At 45.1% G+C, this 20,043-nt stretch overlaps 2 protein-coding genes across 4 annotated transcripts; one reads left to right on the plus strand and one right to left on the minus strand.

Annotated features, from left to right (window-relative positions):
- Positions 1-271: 271 nt before the first annotated feature.
- LOC128418405 (phospholipase A2 inhibitor gamma subunit B-like) lies at positions 272-6,585 on the plus strand. Its single transcript, XM_053398047.1, has 6 exons — positions 272-430; positions 1,744-1,844; positions 2,457-2,573; positions 2,775-2,927; positions 4,790-4,930; positions 5,667-6,585. Exons 2-6 carry the CDS (start codon positions 1,796-1,798, stop codon positions 5,813-5,815), a joined length of 609 nt encoding a protein of 202 aa, XP_053254022.1. The 5' UTR covers positions 272-430; positions 1,744-1,795; the 3' UTR covers positions 5,816-6,585.
- A 5,664-nt stretch (positions 6,586-12,249) lies between these two features.
- On the minus strand, positions 12,250-19,576 carry LOC128418400 (phospholipase A2 inhibitor and Ly6/PLAUR domain-containing protein-like). 3 transcript variants are annotated; one of them, XM_053398038.1, is made up of 6 exons: positions 19,302-19,576; positions 18,024-18,137; positions 16,470-16,586; positions 14,934-15,043; positions 13,991-14,134; positions 12,250-12,748 (listed from the first exon to the last, which is right to left on the minus strand). In XM_053398038.1, the coding sequence occupies exons 3-6, from the start codon at positions 16,499-16,501 to the stop codon at positions 12,537-12,539; spliced, it is 498 nt and encodes a 165-aa protein (XP_053254013.1). In that variant the 5' UTR covers positions 16,502-16,586; positions 18,024-18,137; positions 19,302-19,576; the 3' UTR covers positions 12,250-12,536. The 3 variants fall into 3 exon arrangements, with proteins under 3 accessions (XP_053254013.1, XP_053254011.1, XP_053254014.1); XM_053398036.1 differs by having other exon boundaries at positions 14,934-15,080; XM_053398039.1 differs by lacking the exon at positions 18,024-18,137.
- Positions 19,577-20,043: the final 467 nt, after the last annotated feature.

The following is a 20,043-nucleotide window of genomic DNA, read 5'->3' on the forward strand; positions in this document are numbered from 1 at the left end:
GTGTCACCCACAATTGGCCTAGAATGGAAGACAAGTTGGGATGTTGCTTCGCAGGTGGTATTTCAGGGCAGCCCAAACCACACAGACAATTTTTCAAGTGGGATTTGCACAAAGGTAAGCCTTGCAGTCAAGTCTCAGCTGTCCAGGTGAAGCAAAACGAGAGCACGCCAAGGAGTTTTGACGCATCGCCTCGTGCTCTCCCTGAAAAGAACAGCGGGTTCCCGCCCAGAAATTTATTTCTTATTTCCTTCTTCGTTGAGATGGAAGAGTGTCCCAGCTGGGTGATGGATAGCTGGGAGGAGCAGCTGAGGAGGAAAAAATGACATTGCATCTCTACTATAAATAGCCCGAGGAATGGTGCACATTCACTCAGCCTACGCAGTTGACCTTTGGCAACGATCACCTCTGCTGCAGCTGCTTGGAGCCCCAGGTAAGCTCATCCTTCCAAAGAACAACGGGACCTGCCTTATACTGAGCCAGACCATTGGCCCATCTCTCTCAGCGTTGCCTACACTGGCTAGTTTCAGCTCTCCAGGCTTTCAAGCAGAGGTCTTCCCAGACCTCCCTGGAATTGTTGAGGACTGATCTTGAGGCTTTCTTTGTGTTTTTCATGCCGTCTGCCACTGAGCTTTGTCTCTCCCTTTCTTTTATATCCTTCCTTTTCTCCAAGGAACTCGTGGTTCTCCCCCGCCCCCCACATTTTATCCTCACAACAACCCTTCGGAGGTAGGTTAGGTTGCATGGGTTACCAGTTTACTACCAGGCCAGGTTCAAGGTTATTGTGTTAAATCACAAAGACTTAGAAAACTTTGGCCCAAAGTACCTTAAGGACTAGGTGATTCCTTAAGTTTGACCTTAAGTTTGACCTTGAGTTTGATTCCTTAAGTTTGATTCCTTAAGTTTGGGTGGTCTTTGGGTGGTCCCACTTTGGGTGGTCCCACATGCCAGCTGGCCTTTTAGGTAAGGTAAAGGGACCCCTGACCATTAGGTCCAGTTGTGGCCGACTCTGGGGTTGCGGCGCTCATCTCACTTTATTGGCTGAGGGAGCCGGCGTACATGTTCCGGGTCATGTGGCCAGCATGACTAAGCCGCTTCTGGTGAACCAGAGTGGCACACGGAAACGCCGTTTACCTTCCCGCCGGAGCGGTACCTATTTATCTACTTGCACTTTGACGTGCTTTCGAACTGCTAGGTTGGCAGGAGCAGGGACTGAGCAATGGGAGCTCACCCCGTCGCAGGGATTCGAACCACCGACCTTCTGATCGACAAGTCCTAGGCTCTGTGTGTGTAAAGTCCCTTCACTGTAGAGTTCCCTGCCAGCATCTCTGTCTACTTTCAAATGTCTGCTGAAAACCATACTGTTTAGACACTCCTTCTGATCATGAGATTCTTTGCAAGCACCTTTTACGGATGTGTTTGGTGTTTTTTCTTTCTTTTTTTCATTGCAGCATTACATTTTTAGGCTGCATACCGTCTTGCTCTATGAAAGTGCAGTCTATAAACAGTTTAAGAAACAAATAAATTCATGGGGAGGAGGCAAGGCAGTGCTGAGGGTGCAGGGGGATCTCTGGGTTGATGGCAGCAGCTCCACGGGCTGCAGATTTGGAGCTTCTCCTGAATTGTAGCTTCAATTCATTATGCTTCAAGTAAACTTTTTTTTTTTTTGGAAAAAAAAGATAGTACATAGAGTTTATATATAAATAATTGGTTGCATGGTCTGTTTATTTCTGATCTCCCTTCTAGGCAACTCTGGTGAACTGAGTGTTTTGCACCTCTTTGTAACAGGAAAAACACCATGTGGTCTCTCCTTGGCTGCTTCCTCCTTAGTGCTTTCCTAGCTACAGGTGAGGAGACGTCTTACCAGTTTATGGAACTGTTTTGGGTTCTGGGTTCTGCAAGAGTTGGTAGCTCCTGAGCCAATGCTTCTTTTTCCAGAGTCAATAGATTTGCTGATGGCATAAAAATAACATCTCAACCCATTCTGAGAAATCTGTGCAAGAAACTAGCCACCATTCTGAATATTTTGAATGTTATTCCCAGGTGGGATGGAGCATGGAATGGGACCAGAGAGATGGATAGCAAACCTACAAGTTCTCAACCAACAGCAGAAATGAAGTGCTCTCCAGATATTCCTGGACCCCCAGCTTTCATAAACCCTAGTCAGCTTAGTAATTGATCAAGAATGAAGGGAGTTGTAGTCCAAATCATCTGGAGGTGCCCTATTCCAGATCCACCTATGTCATGAAACATTTGGCTAAAACAAAGCCAAAAAACACATGGTTTTGCTTGTGTTCCTCTCTTATACCCCTTGCTTTTGCCAGATTCTTCCTCCTTTGTCATTTATCTGTGGCCCTCTGTAAAGTGTGGATTGCATAATAATGGCAAAAATAATCATCTAAATTGTGGTGGGCACAATTCTATGAATGGTAAAAACAGCTAAGTGTTTGTTTCTCCAGGTACTTGTCTTCAGTGTGAGGTGTGCTATGGTGGAGGCAGCAACTGTACTGGTGAAATGAAGACTTGTGGTGCTGGTCAAGATACCTGCATTATCAGTCTGATGGAGTATTCACAACGTAGGTATTCTTGAGAGTCTTGGGCTGAGATATCACATAGGTGCTATGCTGAAAATTTCATACGTTGACTATTCATTGGGTGGATGTGGATGAAGCAAACCCCTCACAAAAACTATGTCTGTGTAGAAATTTCTTCAACATTATCAGGAGGGGGCTGCCCTATTCTTGACTCAACCTTTCCCTTCTCAATCACCTGTGCAGCTCCCGTGACAATCACATCTGTCGCTAAGGACTGTGGCTCATCCAGCTTCTGCAAAATTGGTGCTGAAGAGATAAATCTTGGGAGTGGAATGCAACTGAGATCAAATATCGTCTGCTACAAGGAGAATAAAAGTGGAACAGTCTCACTTCCTGGTATGTACTGTCTTGTCTATAAGATCTAGAAACTTGCATGGCTGCCCTCTAATTGTGACCCCTAGTTCTCCAACATAGCTACAATTCCCAGAGTGGTTTAACAGTCTGTTCCTCTTCTTAGGGAAATCTGAGAACTGTAGCTCTGTGAGGGGAGTACAGAAGTTGCCTAGCAACTCTCAGCACACTTAGAAACTACAATTCCCAGGACTCTTTGGGGGAAGCCACGACTGTTTCAAGTGTTATGATACTGCTTTAACTGTATAGTGCAGATGGGACCCTAGATTCCCAGGAAAAATAATGGGCTCAGCCTATTATGTAGGAGCAGCCAATGTAGAACCCTACTGACACCAGCATTGCTGCCACTTACCAAGATGGTGGCAACAAGGTTGGGATGGTGCAGGTGCCCTGATGGGGGAGCATGGGCTTGTTCTCCTGGTATACCTGCACATACCCAACCTCACCACAGCCCTGACCCACCAGCCCTGCACAGTACTAGTAAGCATCAGCAACAACAGTATGGGGTTGATGGCTCCACATCAACACCCTCCCACTGCAGCCACTTCTGCTTATAAGCCTTACACCCTTGGAGCCATCTTTAAGAACTCAGCAACCACGGTAAGCCTCCTTTCACTGAACTGAGAACTGACTGGCAAAACAGGAACTCAACTTCCTAGTGGAATTAAAATAAAATTGCCCAGTGGAGTTAAATTTAATAGACTGGGGCATCACACTGAGACAGATTTCTAATTTGCCAATACCCTCCGATCTGAATGCTCTGCCCCCTAACCCCAGGGATGGAGAAACAGTGCCTCTGCAGTTGAAGTTGGACTTCAACTCTCATCAGCCTCAGTGGGCATGGTCAATGGTCAGAGATGTTAGGAGTTGTAGTCGAGCAACACCAGAAGGACCCTAGGTTCTCCACCCTGGCTGTAACTCTGTGCTTGTTTGTTATCACTTCTCAGTGGGGAGGGAGCTTTAGTCCATAAAATCTTAAGAACATAAAAAGAGTCCGCTGGATCAAGACAATGGCCCATCTAGTCCAGCATCCTTACAATCACCAGCTAGGTGCTTGTGAGAACCCCCAAGGACCTGAACACGAGAGCACTCTCCCCTCCTGTGGTTTCCAGCAAATGGTATTCAGAAGCTCTGAGGATGGAGATAGAACATAGTCATCATAGCTAGTGGCCACGAGAACTTTGTGGTCTATGAATTTGTCCAATCCTCTTTTAAAACCATCCAGGTTGATGGCCATGACTGTCTCCTGTGGCAGCGGGTGGCACTGTGGTCTAAACCACTGAGCCTCTTGGGCTTGCCGCTCAGAAGGTCAGCGGTTTGATTCCCCACAACAGGGTGAGCTCCCGTTGCTCTGTCCCAGCTCTGCCAACCTAGCAGTTCGAGAACACGCCAGTGCAAGTAGATAAATAGGTATCACTGTGGTGGGAAGGTAAACAGTGTTTCCATGCACTTTGGTTTCCATCATAGTGTTCCGTTGTGCCACAAGCAGTTTAGTCATGCTGGCCACATGACCCAGAAAGCTATCTGTGGACAAATGCCAGCTCCCCTAGGCCTGAAAGGGAGATGAGTGCCGCAACCCCATAGTCACCTTTGACTGGACTTAATCATCCAGGGGTCCTTTACCTCCTTTACCTTTTTAATGCTTCATTTTATATGTCCTGAATCTTTCAGCATACAAATTCAGAACATTAATATTTAGTATTTAATTCCTTCTGGCTTTATTTTTCATCAAAAGAGCTGAGGATAGTGAAAAAACTTGCTTCTTCTTCAGCCCCCTATTGTTTCAGAGTTGAGGCCAGGCATTGGTAAAAGACACCTGATGGCTGACCTTCCATTTCTCTCCATAGTGCTGCCACCACCAGACACCAAACCCAATGGTCTCCAGTGTCCTGGCTGTGTTGGGATTTTTTCCACCAAGTGCAATGAAAAGCCTGTTGCCTGCAATGGAGAAGAGACCAAGTGCATCAACATTTCTGGGAACGTCACAGGTAGAGAGATTCAGTGTTTTCAAAATTGTCTTTCCATCATCCTGATCTTCAAATGTGCTGAAGAGTGGGGTAACCAGAGTGATCCCCATGGCAACTCCATAACCACCTGGTTTAGGTAGGCTGCTAACCCAGCAGTTCGAAAGCACGTCAAAGTGCAAGTAGATAAATAGGTACCGCTCCAGCGGGAAGGTAAACGGCATTTCTGTGCACTGCTCTGGTTTGCCACAAGTGGCTTAGTCATGCTGGCCACATGATCCAGAAAAACTGTCTGTGGACAAACGTCGGCTCCCTCGGCCAGCAAAGCGAGATGAGCGCCGCAACCCCAGAGTCGCTTGAAACTAGACTTAACTGTCAATGGTCCTTTACCTTTACCTTTTTTAGACTAACATGTGGGTTAAAGCAGCTATTCTCCAGTTTTCATGCTTCTCCAAATTTTGCATAGAATCCTCAGCTTTTTTAAAAAAAAAGTACCTGTAAAGTATCTGTAAAATTCATACAGATTTTTTTGAATTTTAATGCATTGAAAAAGATCTGCAGAATGACACAGAAACAGGAAAAAAAAGCTTATGAATACATGAGATGATAACATGAACCAGAAATTGACAGTGACCCATCCATTGCTAATCCACATTTTCTCCAAAATTTCATTTTAAAAGGGTGGTGGCAACTATAGTGGGCAGAGAGAGCTGTTCATTGCAGGCTTGATACTGACCAACATGTTGGCCATTTCTTGCAGTGGTTCAGACCATGGATGTTTCCTTAAAGGGATGCGCTAATGAGGCTTCCTGTACCATGCTCAAACTGGGGCCAAGAACGTTTGCAGGAACCAGTACGGATCTGGCTACGGCTGAGTGCAGTGCAGCTGTTTCCACCAAAGCTCAGTAACCAGCTGACTCTTACATCGCAGAATGTCATTGCCGCACCATCTTTCTTATCTAAATGGCTTGCCCTTCTTCACATGCTGACTTTCTTATTGATTAGTTTATTAGCTTCTCCCAAAATCAAATCAAAAAATAAATAACTGAAGAACTTGATTATAAATAAATCCTTGCAGTGCAATACCTGTGTACTTGAGGCAGCATATGCTCCTTTAGAATGAATCCGCCAATATAATAGAGAGGGAGATATTTTGTGTATGGCAGTTTAAACTCTTCCTTGAGTTTAAAAATCAAGTGGGTAAATGACCAGATCAACAGGGAATCACATTGGATATTCTCTCTGTGTGTACGAGATTCATTTGTTCCAGAAACAGAGAAGAATACAGAAGTTTCAAGAAATAGCAGAATGCTGAGATTGCTTTGTCTATGCCAGGACATTTTCTGTGGGAGCTTTTTCTTTGGACATGTACAGTGTGACGGGAAGCACTGATAACAACAGTTTTGTGTAACTTGTTGTGAGTCTTTTGCTTATGCCTTGTGATGAGAGAAGCAGAGAGAGAGTCTTGGCCTCTTGTTGGATTCTAAACCTGCCTTGCCAGTGGTGAATGTCTGTATATCTTAGCTACCAATATGCTTTTATGCCTGTCAATTAAACCTCTACACTTGACTGAATCTTTAAGGCGTCCTTGAGTGTTTATTGTCTACTGTGTGTACCTTCAACCCCAAAGATGCTTCCAAGGAAGGAGCTGCGTTGAGATGTAACTCTGCTGGGTATGGATACTGGCGCGCGCACACACAGCAAAAGTGATGCCGGACCCAATTCTTCTAAATCATCCATCAGAGGTTGATGGATTGATCCAACAAATCAAAGGTAGCCATGAGACTTAATAATAATTTATGGAAGTAAATGTCCCAACTTAAGAGGGAAATATTTTCAGTGCAAATTCTCTGCAACAAAATTCTGATGGAATGGGGAGAGCCACATTTTATTACAAAATGTGCATCTGAGCATACGCAGGATGCACTTTCTCAAGAGTAACAAAATGTACGTGTGTGCCAAGTATCCTTAACCATGTGCAGAGTGTCTTTGATCAGGTATGATCCGGCCAATGATAAGCAACATCCGGAGAGCTGGTGGTTAAGCATCTTTGAGATAGAGGCTTCCATCGTATATCAAAGGGTCTCCAAGGTGGTCTAACTGGCAGTGGTGGGCATGTGAGATAACAGCAGCACTCCAATCAGTGTCAACAGGCTCGGGGAGGCTGTTCCCCACAAGTCTCTGGGCTAAGATATGATGCCACAGAGGTATTGTGGGAAATTTAAATGGCAGCTCCCAGAACCAACTGCCTGGTGCTAATGGCAGGAAGATATTTTGAAGAAGTTTGCTCTGCTGGAGAACAAAGTTCCCGGCAGGTGAACATTGCTGCCATGAAAGAAAACCGCCAAACTGTAGACAGGCATCGAAAGCCTTTTGTGCTGGGACTCTTCAAAACTGATTACAAAGAGGAAGCAAAAGGTTTATAAAAAAGTGGAGACCAAAGGAATTTACACCAACAGCCTGTTAGGATATTTCCGTTCCACCTTAAAAGGGAGCAGGATGTTTGTATAACAGCCTGCGTAAGTTCCTGTCTCACAGGATGTTTATGTTGTAAGTTCGTTTCGTTTTCTGCTGTTTTGCCTGAGCAGTCAGAGCAGACGGTCATGTTTTCTCATGTTCTGACCTACGCCAAATAAAACCTGTAAATATGCTGTTCATGCTCTCATGCTTGTGCAACTTCTTGCTGTGTGAATTCTGCTGTCAGAGTGTGCACTTAGCCTGAGGCTTAGTGTCGCTGAATTGCTGATATTGCCTGACTACGGGAGGTTGATGGATCGTCCGGCACCGAGCTTGGGGGCTCAGATGGACTTTATCTCCCTGGCAGTATCCCAACAACAGGTTATGGGCCCAGATTCACGGCACTTGCAGAAGAGTAAGACAGCGACAGACTGCTGAAAGGTATGTGCTGGGAAAGTGAAAGCAGAGGCTTTTCTGCCGCGGAAGAAGTCTTTGATGTCCGGCAAAACTAATTGGCCTGGGAGCCGAGCCAGAGGCATCGTGATTTATGAGCTGCCGAGATAAGAAGTCTTAGAAGGCATTAAAGGCTAACGGCTCACGTAAAAAGCTGGAATGGAGTTTTTCCAAGCTTCAGAGGCCACTGAGTGCCCTAAGTTAAATAGGCACAACTATCAGACCTGGGCAAAATGGTGTGAGAGTTTGCTGCGTCAGTTTGGAGTCTGGCATACTGTATCTCAAGCCACTCCAGTTCCTCGGACAGAGAAATGGCAGGGCCAGAATTTGAAGGCCGTGGATATAATAGTCTTATCCGTCTCTCTGGAGGAAATAAAGACGCTTGCTGGAAATCTCACGGCACGTGACATGTGGGATGCTTTGAAAAAGGCCCACCAGCCAATAATCCCAGCCCAGGGTTTGAATGCATCGGAGGTCCTGGCTGTTTCCCAGAATGCTAGTGAATGCAGGGATGCTGAGGGCACCGGTTGCAAGCTGCAGGGGGAGCAGACTATAACGTCATCCCAGGCAGCATTCCAGCCTCCAGGGGGAGCCAAGGAGTCGGCAGCTGAGAGCTCTGTTTCTCGTGAGAACCAAGGTCAGAGCCTTTGCAGAGGCCGGAAGACCAGATGTAAACAGAGCAAGATGCTTGCAGGTGGCCAGGAGCAGGGGGGCAAGTTGCAAAAGCCCTCGCCAGTGGAAAACAAGGCAATGTTTGCTGGCACAGCTTCACCAAAGGCTAAAGGCAAGCTGCAAAAGCCCACGCCGGTGGGAAAGAAGGCCAAGGCCAGGTTTGTTATTGACTCTGGGTGCTCGCACCATCTCACCAAAGACCGCCATCTGTTTATCTCCTTCACACCTCAAGATGGAGAGGTCCAGCTGGCTGATGGAAGGACTTTGCAAGCTACAGGAGTTGGGACTGTGAAACTTGAAAGTCTGCATACTACCATTAAAGATGTACTTTTTGTTCCAGGAGCTGCGGACAATTTGATTAGTGTACCACAGCTGACTGGGCGTGGTTTTGAGGTTTCCTTCAAGAAGACTGTCTGTGTCATCAGAAAAGGCAAAGAGGACATTTTGCATGCAAAGTTGATGGATGGTTTGTTCAGTCTAACTTATGATGACAATGCTGTTATATCTAATGCTGATACTTGTTGTGTTGCACAAACTAACAAGGTTCTTCATGCAGGATGCATTCACGATGCACATCGAAGATTTTGTCACCTCTCTTGGCAAGCGCTAGCCAAGATGCCTGAGTTGGTTGAAGGTTTGGACATCAAACCTTGCAAATTTCACATGAAATGTGTATCTTGTGCAGAGAACAAGGTGAAGGTTGCTCCAAAAGGCAAGGAGTCTAGCAGGCAGGCTTCCAAACCCTACCAGCTAGTTCACGCAGACCTGGTAGGTCCTCTAGCGCCCTCTTTGGGAGGAGCAAGGTACTTCATGGTTCTAATTGATTCTTTTTCCAGGTACATTCATGTGTTTATGCTCGAGCAGAAATCGCAAGCATTTCCTAGGTTCAAGGCATTCTGTGCTTGGTTGGAGAATGCTCATGGTAAACGTATCGGCTGTCTGTTTACTGATCGAGGCGGGGAATTCACTTCTCAGCAGTTTGAAGCTTTCCTGACTGAGAAGGGAATCCAGCATGACTTGTCAACGCCTAGATCGCCATGGATGAATGGGCTTGCGGAGAGAGCAAATCAAACGTTGCTGCAAGGGATAAAAACCTTGTTGCATGATGCCAATCTCCCTGAGAAGTTTTGGGGGGAGGCTTTGGCAAATTTTGTTTATACTTTTAACAGGAGACTGTCATCACCTATTGGCTGCACTCCCTATGAGAAAATGTTTGGTAAGCAACCTAACACCAAGCACTTGAGAATCTTTGGTTCTGACATGTGGGTACACACCCCACAAAGCAACAAGCTTGGGAAGCGTGGGGCACATGGTTTGTTCATGGGGTACGAAAAAGGTGCATACAGGGTATGGATGACTAACTCTAAATCCATAAAGTTCACAAGGAGTGTTGAGTACAATCCTAAGTGGGGGGAAAATGTGGGAATTTTCCAGAGTTACCCAGAGGAGGATGAAGGTGATGTGAAGAAAGCAGATCATGCTGAGAAAGCTGAGGAAACTGAGGATGAGGATGATGATGATGATGATCAGAGTTCGGATTCCAGTTCAGTGGGCGGCGCTGCTGCTGCTGTCAGTGACAGTGATGACACAGCAGACTATAAGAGCGCAAAAGCCTCAGTCAGACCATCTGATGAGTCTGACAATGAACTGGAAGAACCACTGTTCACCATTGGTCGTTTTTCTCCTAAGAAGGAGGAAATGAGTCCAGAAGACTTGCGTCTGGTTCGCAGGTCTGAAAGGGCGACCAAAGGCAAACCTCCGAAGAGATTTGCTGATGAGTTTGCTAAGATGGCAACTGCTGTTCTTAGTAGCTCAGAGAAGGTGAGGGAACCTTCAAGCTTCAAAGAGGTCCAGGAGTTAACCTCTAAAGATGCTGAGCCTTGGCTAAATGCCATGAAGGCAGAAGTTGATTCCTTGAACAGGAACCAAACTTGGGAACTGGTACCAGTAGTCCCAGGGATGAGACTGGTTGGCAGCAAATGGGTCTTCAAGGCCAAGACAGACCAGAATGGCAAGGTTGTCAGACACAAAGCCAGATTGGTTGCCAGAGGTTTTTCACAGGTACCAGGGCAGGATTACCACGAGACCTACTCACCCACGGTCAAATATGAGAGCATTCGGCTGATGCTCAAGATCGCTGCGGAGGAGAAACTGCATGTTTCCCATCATGACATAAATACAGCTTTTTGTACAGGATTTTGAACGAGCAGCTGTACATGCTTCCACCTGATGGAATGCAGATACAGAAGGGAATGGTCTGTAAACTGCGGAAATCCTTATATGGTCTCAAGCAGAGTGCCAGGTGTTGGAACACAAAACTCACTGAAACGTTGCTTTCTCTAGGTTTTCACCAGGGCAAAGCTGATCCATGTGTGTTTGTCAAGGAGGAGGGGCAAAACAAACTGTATTGTTTATGTTTTGTTGATGATCTTCTGATGTTTTGGAAGAATCAGGCTTTTTACCAAAGCACCCTAGCTCAGCTGAAGGAGCACTTTGACATGAAGGATCTTGGTGAGGTATCCAACTATCTTTCTCTGCAGGTGGAGAGGGACCAAGCAGGTAATTTTCTGGTACACCAAACACAGAAAATTGCTGATGTATTAACCAGGTTGAATTTGGTGGGGTGGGGGGTTCAAACTAGTCAAGCATTCTTCTAAATATTCTGCTCCCAAGAGACAGATTTTGAAAAAGAGCAATGAATGAACCCACCAAACCAACTATTTCCATGAACACAGAATCATAGAATTGAAGAGCTGGAAGGGACCACAAGGGTCATCTAGTCCAACCCCCTGCAATGCAGGAATCCTTTGCCCAACATGGGGCACAAACCTATGACACTGAGATTAAGAGTCTCAGGATCTACCGACTGCGCTATTCCCCCAAAGCACAGTGATTGGAGAACCTTGATAAAATAATTCTTTCTCATTGAAAGCTAGACCTGTCTATCAAAATGATTTATCTCCTCCTCGCTCTCTCTTTACTCAAGTTGCATCAGGGCATTTCTCTTATAGTCAGCTTGCTTTCAATTTTAATAGCCACCGCAACAAAAAATTCTGTGACTTCTTTTGAATAGTGTGGCATGAAGCTTTGCAGGGGGTGGTTAATCACTGCAACCCAAAGGACTTTGCTGACATTGTGATCTTATTTGATCAAGTAAAACACACACACCACAGTTCACTTGTGTGTCATATTTCACACAGAGCCAATGCACGGCTACGGAATCCAGCTTGTAATTTTCTTAGCTCCACTTGGAGCTGTCTATGGTCCTGATTTTTTGTCATAGCTCCTACACCATTTGCCAGAGCTTTCCTCTGCAACATAAGGACATAAAAAGAGCCTGCTGGATCGTGCCAATGCCTCACCTAATCCAGCATCCTGTTCTCACAGTGGCCAACCAGATGCCTATGTGAAACCCAAAACAGGATTCGAACACAAGACAACTCTCCCCTCCTGTGGTTTTTCCAGCAACTGGTATTCAGAAGCATTGATGCCTCTTACCATGAAGGAAGAGCAAAGCCATCATGGCTAGTAGCCATCAATAGCCCTCTCCTCCATTAATTTGTTTAATCCTCTTTTAAAGCCATTGGTTTTTCCCTTGTGGAAGTGAGTTCCATAGATTAATGATCTGCTGCATGAAGCAGTGCTTGGCCTAAAATCTGATCTAAAACAGGATAAGCAATGCTGGCTGCACCCAGCGTACCCACCCAGTCTGTTAGCCCATAATAGACAGCACTCATCATCATCATCATCCAGAAGCAGGATTTCAGTACCAATACTCTTCAGCTACAGCTGATGTATTTTATTTGTCACCTACCAGTGTTATTGGCTGGTCGCTGCTTGATGACATCACTTGAGTGCCACCATGCTCTGCTACTGCTGGAGGTCATGGCGGAACATAAAAAAATAGACACTAGTGTATCTTGGGCAATTTGAGCTCTTCATTCACAGTAAAGCCCAAGGCCTATAAAGGGCCACTAAGAGCCACAAAGCAAGTAAGCAAGGAGAAAGGGCTCAGGCAGGATCTCTTGGTCTTCGTGCCAGAAGAAAATCAAGGAAGGATCTTCACATGAAGAAGGCAAGCAAGAACTGGGAGAGAAAGTGCAAACAACTCTGGAGTGTAGTCAGCCTTTCCAGAGATGGTCTTCATGGGAAGGCAAGTGCCTGCTCCATGTACATGAACCCCAGCAAAAAATACCATCCCTTTTTTAAAATCATCACAGACAACCTTGTTTACACAGCCCTTGATGGCCACTGGTGGTCCTGCAGAGGGAATAGAAGGAAAGGACAGTCAGCATTTAGGCTGGAAATCGAATCCATCTTAACTGGTTTCCAGATTTTGCAGTTCCATATTTCTGAAATGGTGGCTAGGGAAACCCAGCCAGGTGGGCAAGGTATAAATAGTTGTTGTTGTTGTTGTTGTTGTTGTTGTTGTTGTTGTTGTTTCCAAGGCAACTTGGAGAAAAAGGGAGGAATCAGGTTGGATTCGGGAGTTTCAGAATTTTTCTGAGAGGGAAACTTAACTGCTAATTTTTATATGGAAGCTTCTAATTTTCCCCCTTCATTCTTTGGAAGTTATGAAATCATAGTGCACGCATAAAAGGATGACATGGTGTGATGACTGTACTTCATCATCGCACCATTTTGCAAATTAGACTTTTTTAAAAATTAAAAAGACTGGGGGAAATGGAACAAGATTCTCTTGGATCAATTACCTCATGAAAAGCAAAATTCTATACAGTAAGTCTACCCTAATTTATATTCTAGAAAAATGAATCCCAGTGGGAGACATATATTAACAAATTTTTCCCATGCTGTCATAGGAAGTCAGGTTTTCCCAGAATGAAAAAAAAAATTCTTTTGTTGTTGTCTCCCCTCCTCATCCTCCTCATCATCTTGCTATCCATCCTTCCTCCTCTGCCTCAGCTTTGAGCCTCCTTTCCTCCTCCAATCCTTGCCATTGCCTCCTCCTAACTGTCATTATGGTGTCATTCATAGGGTTAGTGCCATCTGTCTGCGGCCATGTGAATTACACCTTGACAACAGTCTTATACAAATATATATATTCGAGAAAGTGTGTGTGTGTGTGTGTGTACTTTACATAGTTAGATTAGAATAAGCCATAATCAGAGTAAATCCACTGAAAACCAGTATGCATGTTTGTGGTATGTGTTCCAATGAAGTTGGATGATGAGAAGATCAGGGCAGCATAAGGAAGTACTTCATCATACAGTCCCTAAACTGAACTATGAAGCTGAACAAGATGTGCTGATGGTTGCTAACTTGGAGAGCTTTAAAAGGGGGTTTGGACAGGAGGATGTGGCTGTCAATGGCTGCTAGTCATGATAGCTCTATTAACTTCTGTAACTGAATATCAGCTACTGTGGATCACAAGTGGGACAGAGCTATTGTACTCATGCACCCCTTGTAGGCTTCACTTCTGTGAATTCTGGAATGGCTGGGCCTCGGGTCCAATCCAGCAGAGCCATTTATGTGGTTACTTACCTGTCCTTGCAGTCCCAGACATGTCAAGGCAATAGTCCTGGTCTCCAGTACATTCGACAATCACTTCTTCGTTGCATGTATATTTCTTCAGACCAAAGCAGGCTGGGCACTTTATTCCATTGAATGTAGTGCTTATGGGTGGGACTGGGAGAAAGAAGAGACAGTCCAGATTTGGGAGGAAGGAAGAAGAGAGCTCTAAACACAAGGGTGGAAATCACAAATCCACCTTCTCCCATAGAGCTGAGTGGTTAGTAAGTGCAAGCCAGGTTTTCTCTAAGTCCACTAAGTTGTTACAATACAACAGCCTTTGGTTGCTTTGCCTTGATATTCTCGTAGTACTGGAGAATTCAGTCGGGAAAATGCTGATGTACCTATCGGAGCACTTTGATATGCAAAACTTGCACTTTTACAATTGCCATATAATATCTATTTGCATTTGGGAAGAATGGTATCTTCCGTATCACCCGCACTTTGGAAATCCCTGCATTGGGCATTCAGGAAGAGGCCCTCGATATTTTGCTCTTGATGCCTGCTCAAAACTTTCCTGCATTTGGAAAGTCTATCCAGACACCTGATTCATAGAACTATAGAGCTGGAAGGTACCCCGGGGATCATCTAGTCCAACCCCCTGCAATGCCAGTCATTTTAGACAATATTGAGTTGGGTGGACAATATTTTAGACAGTTGAGTATGGTCAGACTCAGTAGAAGACACCTTCCTATGGTCCTATGATTCAGTGACCAGCTCTTCAACAGTTCTCTCTGGGCCTTGTTAAAGCAAACACACACAAGTAAGGAAGTGGCTTGGTGATAGAACCGACATCCATTTTGCAAATCACTCTTCCCCAGGCCAAGTAGGAAGCTGGTGGTTTTTTAAAAAAATGACACCATAGAATGTGGAATGATAGAATGGGCAAAGACAAAGGGATACATCAGTGACTTACTATCAGGAAAGTAATGATTGCACTCATCCTCGTTGCAGCAGAAAAGCCTGCTTGATACAATTCCTGACTTGCCCACATTAAATGTGGAAGGGCCTTTGTAGATGCAGTCGCTGGGGAGGAAGCAAAACTTGTGAATAGTCCTTGGTCCTGTTGGGATCAAGGAAGAGAAAGTTTTAATCAGAAGAGAGGTCCCTGGCGTAAATGATTAGCCCTGTAATCCAAGTTATACTGACCTGGAGAGAAGATGTATGCTACATTTTGGAATATACCTTCAAAGCCATGGCTTCCACCACAGAATCCTGGGAACTGTAGTTTGTTTAAGGGTGCTGGGAATTGTTAAGAGACCCCTATCCCCACCACAGAACTACATGTCCCAGAGCGTCCTGGGAAGAGAGATTGATTGTTAAACCACTCTGAGAATTGCAGCTCTGTGAGAGGAATGTAAGTCCACAAACTGTTGAGAGTAAGGCAACAATGGCTGCAACAAGTAACTTGATCCAGTTGGGGGTGGCAGACAGAAAGGCAGTCTGGTCTTCCTCCTCCCTGATTCATTCTCTTTTAGTAACTGCTTTCTGGTAAAAGAGATCCCTTCCTTCCAGTCTTTACTCCCTTCCTACCCTTCTCCAAGTTCATTCATTGCGAGTTTCCATGTGCTGGTGTTAACTTCTTGGCTCCATCTTGGCAACAGGTAAAATCTTAACTCAATGTTTTTGGTTGCCACGAGTAATAAGCCTTATGTTTTCTTTATCCGTTCAACCAGCAGTCTTACCAGCCTATTTCTTTCTGCATACTGCTGTAATATATTTACCAAACTCCAGCATAAGCACCCCCTCAGCACCCTCAATCAGCAATAGTTCCCAGGATTCTTTGAGAGAAACCAGGATGATTGAAAGTGGCATCATGGTGCTTTTAATGTATGGTGTGGATGTTGACCCAAGTCCCATTCACCCCATACATGTAAAGAACTATGAAAAAACTCTGAACAGTCAAAGAATTCTGGGAGCTGTAGTATGTTAAGGCTGAGAGCTGTCGGGAGACACACACACCCTTTCCCTTCACAGAGCTACGATTTTCAAAGTTACCTATGAAGAAGGTGTTTACCTATGAAGAAGGTGTTTACCTATGAAGATGGTGTTTCCTGCTTGGCAGGGGGTTGGACTCGATGGCCCTTGTGGTCTCTTCCAACTCTATGATTCTATGATTCTATGATTCTAAGGTTTGACTGTTAAACCACTCTGGAAATTGTAGCTTTGTGAAGGGAATAGGAGACTCCTAACAACACTCTCAGCCCCTTTGACAAACTCAAAGCTCCCATAATTCTTGGAGGAAACTGACAGTTTAAAGTGGTTCTCATAGCATGTATGGTGTTCATGTGACCTCGGTAAACTCAATATGGTTGACTTCTGAGTAAATCTGCTTGGGCCTGGTCAGTAAGACCACCCAGTCCATGGAAAAGAAAACTATAGCCTTGCCTCATTCCTGCCATCCACCTTATTTGCTGGAACCTGTGGGTGTGTGACATCTTATGAAACTTACCTGTTGTGTTCACGGTTCGTGCTGTGCCACATTTGATGAGCCCACCAGGGCAAATGATCTTACTGCCACTACAACTGTCCCCAGCAGCTGAACATGACTCACATGGCAGACATCCCCCTAAAGCAGGAGCAAGTAAAAGCAGACAAATGGCATATTCACTGTGGCCAGGACCCCTGGAGGGCATCTTTTAACCCTAAGAGCCAACACAATACTCATTGGATGGGTGGGTGGTAGAGGACTCCCAGCATTCCTGACTATTCCTTGTGCTTACTGAGACTGATGGGAGTTGGAGTCTAAAAAACACCAGGAGAGTCCTGGGCTCCCCATCCTTGCTGTAACTAAGCCTTTCTCAAACTTGGGTCCCCATATGTTGTTGGACAACAACTCCCATCATCCCTAGCTCCCAGGACCAGTGGTCAGGAATGATGGGACTTGTAATCCAACAAGATCTGGGCAACCAAGTTTGAGAAAGGCTGCTGTAAGTGAAAACCCAAGTAAGAGCTGGAAGAAAGGCATTCCATTCTCACAATTGTCTACCTGATACAAGCACAAGTCACCAACCTACCAATTGTTGTTTTAGGCTACAATTCCCATCAGCCCCAGGCAGCACCTTTTGTGTCATGTTGGACAGGGATGGAGAACTGGATCTTGCCAGTGGGCCAGATCCTTACCTTCCCCACTGCCCATGAAACAATTTTGACAGGCGGTGAGGCTGCCTACCTGTCAGTCATCTGCCATCATTATGTTGCCGTGCAACACCGTCAAAGGAAATCGCTCTTCAGCAGCCCTCTTTGCTGCATCTTTACCTAACCCTACAGCTGATGAGCTATATGGGGCAGGTGAAGATGACCTCATAGGCCAATGGAGAGTCCTGCTAAACCTAATTAGAAAGTCCATGTGCTGCTTGTTACCCACCATTGATTTAGGAGTTGTATATATTTCTTTTGACTTATTTAATCAAGAACATATAATTCAATTACATAGTAATCTAAAGAAATAAAAAAAGAAAACGATGCAGCTAATGCAAATGAATGAAAATAAGACACACAGATAATTTAAAAAAGGCCAGCTGAGGTAATTTCGTTCACAATTCCTGCGATAAGTAACAATAATTATTGATGTTGGGTGGGGGGGTAGGATCAATTTTTTATTATTATTTATAAAAATGAGGAAGGACCTTGTTCTTGAGGTTTTAGGATATTCTCATTTGAAGCAGAAAATTGCTTTTTAAAAAAATCAAAGAAAAAGTCAAATATAGCCACCAGGGCTAAGTAGCCATCAGTAGCCTTGCCCTCAGATTTGGAACACATTTTGTTAGCACAAAGAAGCTTTCAGAATGTTAATATGCATTAATCTGAATCCCTGAATGATGCATGATTTAGAGATAGCTCTGTTGTTACAGCATAAGACTCATGATCTCAGGGTCATGGTTTTGAGCCCCACCTTGGGCAAAAGATCCCTGCATTTCAGAGAGCTAGACTAGATGATCCCCGTGGTCCCTTCCAATGCTACAATTCTATGATTCTAATAACACCAGGTTCCACCTGCGCTTACCTTTCCTTGTCAGGAATAGTAGCGTTCCTGCATGAAACCAGCAGAGGGCAAAAACATGCATCAGAGAAGCCCAGTTCCCTAGGTGAGTCTCTGGGAGCTTGTGGGATCACAGCGCTGCAAGAGAGGTCAGGCATGGCACACCTTTCAAGGAGTAAAGGCAAGGTACACAGAGATGCATGCCAGCGATAAATCGCTTTGGCTGCCTCTGCGATTTAGTGGGGAGGGAGTAGATATGGAGAAACGGAAGCCATGGACTCAAAATTCAGTCTGACTTATTTTGACCTAGAGCTGGGCTGATATTGCAGCCAGGTTCTCAGATTGTGTGGTTGTTGCTACCCTCTCAACAAATATTCCACTTCTGTCAATGATTAAAGGAGGTACATGTACATGAAATTACCAGCACCTGATGACTACAGCCCACCACAGTGGACTACCCCTCCACTGGTGCTTTAAATTATGCCATAATGAATTGGTTAGTCTTTTTAACCAATGAACAGCCATGTCGTGCTAAATTCCATTCATGCCAGTCGTTGTGGTGTGGCACAATGATAGCCCTCATTTGAGAACAACACTACTTCTCCATGCTTCTGTTTACCCATTAAAACAGTTGGGAAGAATCATATAGCTGTATACCGCCTCAAATTTCGTAAATTTACTCCCACCATTTCTGGGTTGATAGGATTGCAAATGGATATTCTTTCTGAAAGCAATTAACATGGAACTGAGCAGTAAGCGTCCACTACATTCTTTTGTTGTTTCTGATGCAAATGACACACACAATACACATTTACTGGCATTGCCCCCTCATTTCATCCCCTCCAACCTCTTTGCCTCCCCATCTTTTCCTTCAAGAAGTGTGCTGTGCAGTGCCAGATTTACATATAAGCTAAGCATGCTATAGCTTACGACCCCCACTCTCTTGGAGCCCCTCCAAAAAATTAAAGGGGGGGAAAAACTCTAGATGTATTATTCACTATTGTATTTCACTATTAATATACTTCTTCTTAATTGTATTTCAGTTCAATAATTACTTTGATAAAATACATATTTTGTTATGTGCAAATGGCTTTATAAATTACCATATAGCATATATTCAACACACAAAAAACAGCGACAATTTGTTGTTGACAAAGGACAGCTGGACATATAAAGCGCCCCATTACCTTCAGTAGTTTCGGGCCTCATCAAACCTAAATCCGGTCCTGGTGCTGTGTTCAGCCTTGAGTCCCGTTAGGGGAAAAGGTGGGGTATAAATAAATAAAAAAGGTTTATTTTTACCATGTCCAAAGTGCGCGGATATTTAGCTCCTCCTTTCTCCATTGCTGGCATGGGAAGGACTATGTATGCAAGCGTCATTCAAATGAGCACTAAGGAAGCTGACGGAAGGACGAGCCCCTCTACAAATCTCAAGCGAGATAAGCAGGCACACACAGCCCTGAAAAGTGGTGGCAGCCGAGGGGGCTGAGCTTGGCCAAATAGCACATGGGGCCAGTGGCAGCGGAAGTCCTCAGCAGGTGTGCTTTAGCATCCGCATGCCAGTAGTGGCTGTCACTCCTAAGCACTCCTAAGCTTCTGTTGAAAAAAGCTGATGAGCATGAACTCCTATTCTGATGTGATGCCCTCTATTGTGATGCCTCTCTCTGGTGAGCCAGTCGGCTGGGTGTTTGGAGATGCATTAGGCGCAAGCTGGCTTTGGTTTCGGGGCCTTGGGCATGATGCCTGCAGTTGACCCCCTTTCTTAGACTGACTTCTCCCGCTTGCTGTTGTTCCTGCTGCTGTTGCCCTCCTCCTGACAGCCAAAACTACAGAGCTAGTCATGGGTGTGTGTGTGTGTAGCAGAGCAGGAGTGGCTGTTGTGATGGGACAGAGCTGCCTTGATACCCTCTCAGGTTCACCCAGTGGCGAAGCTGCATGCTCCGGCACCGGGGGCGGAGAGCAGGCGGGGGCATGGCACACGTCCTGGGCGAGTGGCACATTGCCCGCATGGGTTTGTCATGCCACACACAGGGGCATGGTTCCA

This window comes from Podarcis raffonei, chromosome 8 (genome assembly GCF_027172205.1).
Source record: "Podarcis raffonei isolate rPodRaf1 chromosome 8, rPodRaf1.pri, whole genome shotgun sequence".
NCBI lineage: Eukaryota > Metazoa > Chordata > Lepidosauria > Squamata > Lacertidae > Podarcis > Podarcis raffonei.